The sequence below is a fragment of the Montipora foliosa genome, chromosome 11, assembly GCF_036669935.1.
Source record: "Montipora foliosa isolate CH-2021 chromosome 11, ASM3666993v2, whole genome shotgun sequence".
Classification (NCBI taxonomy): Eukaryota; Metazoa; Cnidaria; class Anthozoa; order Scleractinia; family Acroporidae; genus Montipora; species Montipora foliosa.
In genome coordinates, this window is record NC_090879.1 from 3,064,332 (window position 1) to 3,069,331 (window position 5,000).

Sequence of the window (5,000 nt, forward strand, 5' to 3'; positions counted from 1 at the left end):
TTATCAGTTTTGAAAGCTTGTGCATGTACGTGTTAGCTGTTTCGCTCATGAATTATTTATGAGTTTTAGACGAACATATAAAAAAGTTTTCCTTTTATTTCCTCCAAAGGTATGCCGAAATGAAGAGGTTATGTCAACCAAACACCAAAGGTATACTCGTTGGGAACCATCGCTACAAGTCTGATCCGAGGGAAGTTTCAACAGAAGATGGCCAGCACCTAGCTGAGCACCTAGAACTACCTTTCTTAGAAACCAGCACTGTGAAAGGCATTAACATTAATGAGTGTTTTGATCAAATTGTGGATATTCTTCTTGATGAAATGGAAAGGTCCAAGCAATTGAAAGAATTGACAACACTGGTGTTGCCTGCTAGTGGACAAGAGTTAAAACAAATAGAAGCCTGCTCTTGTGTAGTGCTTTAATGGAGCCAGTTGTTTGATCATGTAAGCATATAAACTCTTTTAAGGAGCAATCACGGCTAATAATAATGAACTTTATTTATTAAAAATAAGCGTCTTGAGTGTATTTAGCACTTAGGCACTTTAATTGGGGATGCCTTACAGAAATCAAATCTTATCAATGCATATCAAATCGTAGACTGGTTTTTGAGGAGAGCAGAAAACCGGAGTACCCGGAGAAAAACCTTGTATAGCATCTAGTAAAGAACCGACCAACTCAACCCACACATAACGCCAAGTCTCGGAATCGATCGCGGGCCACATTGGTGCGAGGTGAGTGCTCACGCCACTGCGACATCCCTGCTCCGTCAGTCAGTTACCAGACATATTTTTGTATTTATAGTATTACAATGTGATGACTAAAATAGTGGTGAAAATTTGTGTAAATGCAGGGGCTACTTGCTACTGGAATATTTAGTAACAAAACCATAACATCGTAACCAAATTTGGACAACTTAGTTAGCAGAAGACCCCAGGTAACAGTTGGAAGTGCAAATATGTACAATTTCATTGAGTGCCATGAAGTGGCCCCTTGCTCTTTTCGCCAACTTTAACTTCACTCGCATCTACGAGAACACTTTGACATCACAAAGTGTCCTCCAAACTCTCTTCATCAAAAAAAGATAAACAGTACATGGTTCCATTTTCATTCACCAAACTGAAATAATGCCATCCTTTACCCTTATAATTTGCTTATTAGTATAATTTTCAGCGGTGAATATAAGAATTTAGTGTTACAGTATATTTACCGTGCTACCCAGTGAATATAACATTTTGGAGGCGCAGCTGCTAAGCCAATCAAGCACTTATCGTGCCTTTTTATCTTGTTTTAGCCTGTTGTTTTGCAGTTTCTTGATAGTCACCGCTGAAAATTACATTGAAACAATTATTCTTCTCAGGCTCAGTGAATATTAGGGAATATTTACGTCGACTACGTCTCGGTAAATATTCACCAATATTCACTTCGCCTTTGGCAAATAATTGTTAAATATCAAGAGTCAAGAGTTTAAAATAATGCAATTCAAGATCTTGAAAGACAGTTATGCAAGTGAGATTCAACCCAGAACAAAAGTCGTTTTTGTCTCCTGATCATCATTCTAGCGATACAAGAAATAAAAGGCCTCTGTTAGCAGTTTGTACCATATTTATACAGTTTTTGTACAAAATTACTATCGTGTGAACATGGACTAATAAATTATTAAAGTATTGCTGAGGTAGACATTCATCACGAAGGCCTGTATTGGACGTCATTGATGCAGAATATTCTAAAGGGAAATAAAGTAGGCCTTTTGACACAGTTGGTCAAGAAGAACAGCTTTACTTTAAACACAAAAATAATCCATTATGGAGAAACAGTTTTGTTGGACTTCTGGGAACTTACACCAAGTGGAGGGAGAAGATTTGAGTAATGCAGGAGAGGGGAGGGATAGGAGCATGCATGGCCCTTTACCTACCCCAGATGACATTTATCTCAACATTTCCTCTTTATCCGCTTGCCATTAATAGTTATTATTATTCATTCAAAATATTTCCCCATTTCTGATTGATGAAAACCACACGCATCATTCACCATAACCAGCTGCTGTTCACCACATTTGCAAAGAAACTTCGTCATATTGAATCAATGACGTCAAAAGTGCAGCCCGCTGCAGATTATTGAACCAATGACGTCAAAAGTGCAGCCCGCTGCAAATTATTTAACCGTTGACCGAAAAAAGCTGGGGACGAGATTGCTATTTTTGTTGAGCAGAGAAATGGCTGCGAGTAGGTTTAGAAGTTTGAGCGAAGAAAATATTTTGAATGAATAATAAAGCAATTATTGAATTCGGCTTTCGTAGATTATCAATAAAGGGCAAAATTACTGAGCGCTGATTGGCTGAGACAGGGGGCATTTTTTCTTAATCGAGGGCATTTTTGGTAATCAAGAGTAATTTTGCCCTTTATTGATAAACAAGTAATCGCATGAGTCCTCGTACTATTAAGGATTAATTGCACGAGTGTTTTGGAAATTTTCCAAATTGCCCTCGTCGCTTCGCGACTCGGGCAATTTTGGAAAATTTCCAAAACACTCGTGCAATTAATCCTTAATAGTACTCGGCCTCATGTGATTACCTATACATATGAAGAATTCTGCAGATCTCAGAGGATGTTATCCACCTCGGCCTTCGGCCTTGGTGGAAAACACCCTCCTCGACCTGCAAAATTCTTCATATCCTACTCAGCCTCATTCAGTAATTGCTAAATTATCAACTCCTGAAAAACTGTCGCCTATCAAAGCAGTTCATTATGAAGATTTAGTGATTTTGCCCATTTTTCTTCATAAATATTCACAATACGGAGGGAAGGGTTTATAGAGAGCGGACTCAACACTGTACTGATGTACTTCGTTACAACTAACCGCGACTCATTAACCGCAGCATACATAAAGACAAAAATGGAGGTAGGTCTGTGACGACCCGACGAACCCCTTCTGTGGTTACGGGATATGAACAGGGACATAAACATTATCGTCAAGGCCCACCACGTTTTTTTTTTTTTTTTTTTTAATGAAGTACAAAGTTTGCCCAAAAACGTGCGCTTTTTGCGCACGCTTGTTTCCTATTTGACAGTTTATCCAAAATGATTTTGATTGGCTGATAACAGCGCGTGCACTTCCTCTACATTGTTTTGTCACAATGCTCAGTATTTCAGTCGAAGAAAGCTTTTCACGAAGCTAGACATGCTTTTAAAAGCACTCGATATATCAGAGTTAGAAACCAGTGAAATGCTAGATATAAGTCAAATCGTAAGCAAAGGGTTGTGGTCGATGGTAAATTTTCAAATTGGCTATATATTTCATCTGGTGTGCCTCAGGGATCGATTTTTTGGCCCCTATTTTTTGTAATGTTGATCAGCGACCTTCCTGAGGTTTCAGTGCAGGAAATACTCTGGCAAGGTATGCAGGCGACTACAAGGCATTTAGAGTGATGTCCTGTCCAGACGATCAACTGATGTTTCAACGCGCGATTTAGACAAACGTTGTACTTGGAGTCAACAGAACAGGATGGAATTTAATGTTCAGGACCTAGTTGTTCAAACGATGAATAGCGCTATCCGGCGGATAAATCACTATCCAGTGGATAAGTAATAGCGAAACCGATTGCGCTGTCCTGTGGATAGTGATTTATCCGGTGGATAGTGTTATCCATCTTTTGAACAACTGGGGCCAGAAGTGCAAATTAAGAAACGGTCCAAATAAGAACGATAGCAACAACGGCAACGAACATGTTGGAATTCAATTGGTATGCAAAAAGGTGATAACTTTACTATTGTCTGTACTTACTTCTGATTGGCTTAAACAGCAAACGGTTAACAAAACTTCATAAAGCAGTATTATATTCATCCTTACTTTCCAACCATCTTCCATCTTTCATCTGGTCTCAGTTTAAATGAATTCCACAGAAATCGTATGTGGGGAACATGTAAAATTGTAAACGTTTCTTGGCTTTTGTTTTCAACTCTTGTGATTGGTCAAAATCTTTTAACACAAAAAAACACCCTTTCAAAGTGGGCTGTAAATGAATTTTATTGCGTTAACTGCCTTCCTGTAGGTTTATGCATTCTCTGTGTAAAAATGATAACATTCCTGTGTGGGGAAAGCCCCGTTGCCGCATAACAAAGGAAATTGCTATCCACCTTACAAGGATCATTACTTAATGCGAAATACCCGGAAGAGGCAACCTCTTATTTTTAACCTTTCTCTAAACGGAACTGTCTTGGAAGAAGTTGATAAATTTCGTGGTGTTGGTTCACTTACCAACCATGCTCTCTCTTAGAATTCTCATATAGATACAATCACGTGTAAAGCGAACAGAATTTTAGACTTGATAAGAAGAATTGAACATGCAGAGGTTGGAAGGATACCCATACCTTAAAAACGCTGTATTGCACGCTAGTGAGGTCGCAACTGGAATATGGATCAGTGGTTTGGTTACCTTATACTTCAAGAAATATTGATAAACTGGAGCGTGTTCAACGGAGAGGAACAAAGTTTACCTTAAAAAGTAATAATATCAACTCATGAAGAGCGCCTGAAAAGAATATGCTGTTCCTTGAAAAGAGACGCTATCTTTTTTATGAAACTTTTCTATACAAAGCCCTAAATGACTATTTTGATTTGCACTTGACTTCGCTTCTGAGTTTTTATTCCCAGGCTGACTTTTGCAGGTTTTGACATATTAATGACTATTCGTTAAAGTCGAACTTTAAATTTAAACATAGCTATTTTAATAGAATTGTAGGTAAATGGAATTCTTTACCATTATAGCTCAGATTAGCCCCTTCTCTGGCAACTTTCAAACATGGTGATAGTATTCTTATTAATTTTTGTTAGAATTGGTTTATATAAAGTTTATGGTTATACCTTATTAATATTTATTAGCCTAGCTTCTTGGTGATCTGTCAAGTATGGAGTGTTGATTACTCTTTTACAGATTATCCCTATGTCTTGTTGCATTTTTATTAATTTTTTTTTCTTTAATATTTAATATATATATAGTTATT

The 5,000-nt window shown here is 37.7% G+C and overlaps 1 protein-coding gene across 1 annotated transcript in view; it reads left to right on the top strand.

Moving 5' to 3' along the window:
• The window catches only part of LOC137975025 (ras-related protein Rab-3C-like), a 5,772-nt gene extending 4,017 nt beyond the window's left edge, over positions 1-1,755 (top strand). Inside the window, exon 2 of the mRNA XM_068822056.1 lies at positions 110-1,755. Within this exon, the coding sequence (XP_068678157.1) occupies positions 110-422 (313 nt within the window). The 3' untranslated portion in view covers positions 423-1,755. The remainder of the gene's footprint in view (positions 1-109) is intronic.
• The last annotated feature ends 3,245 nt before the right edge of the window (positions 1,756-5,000 follow it).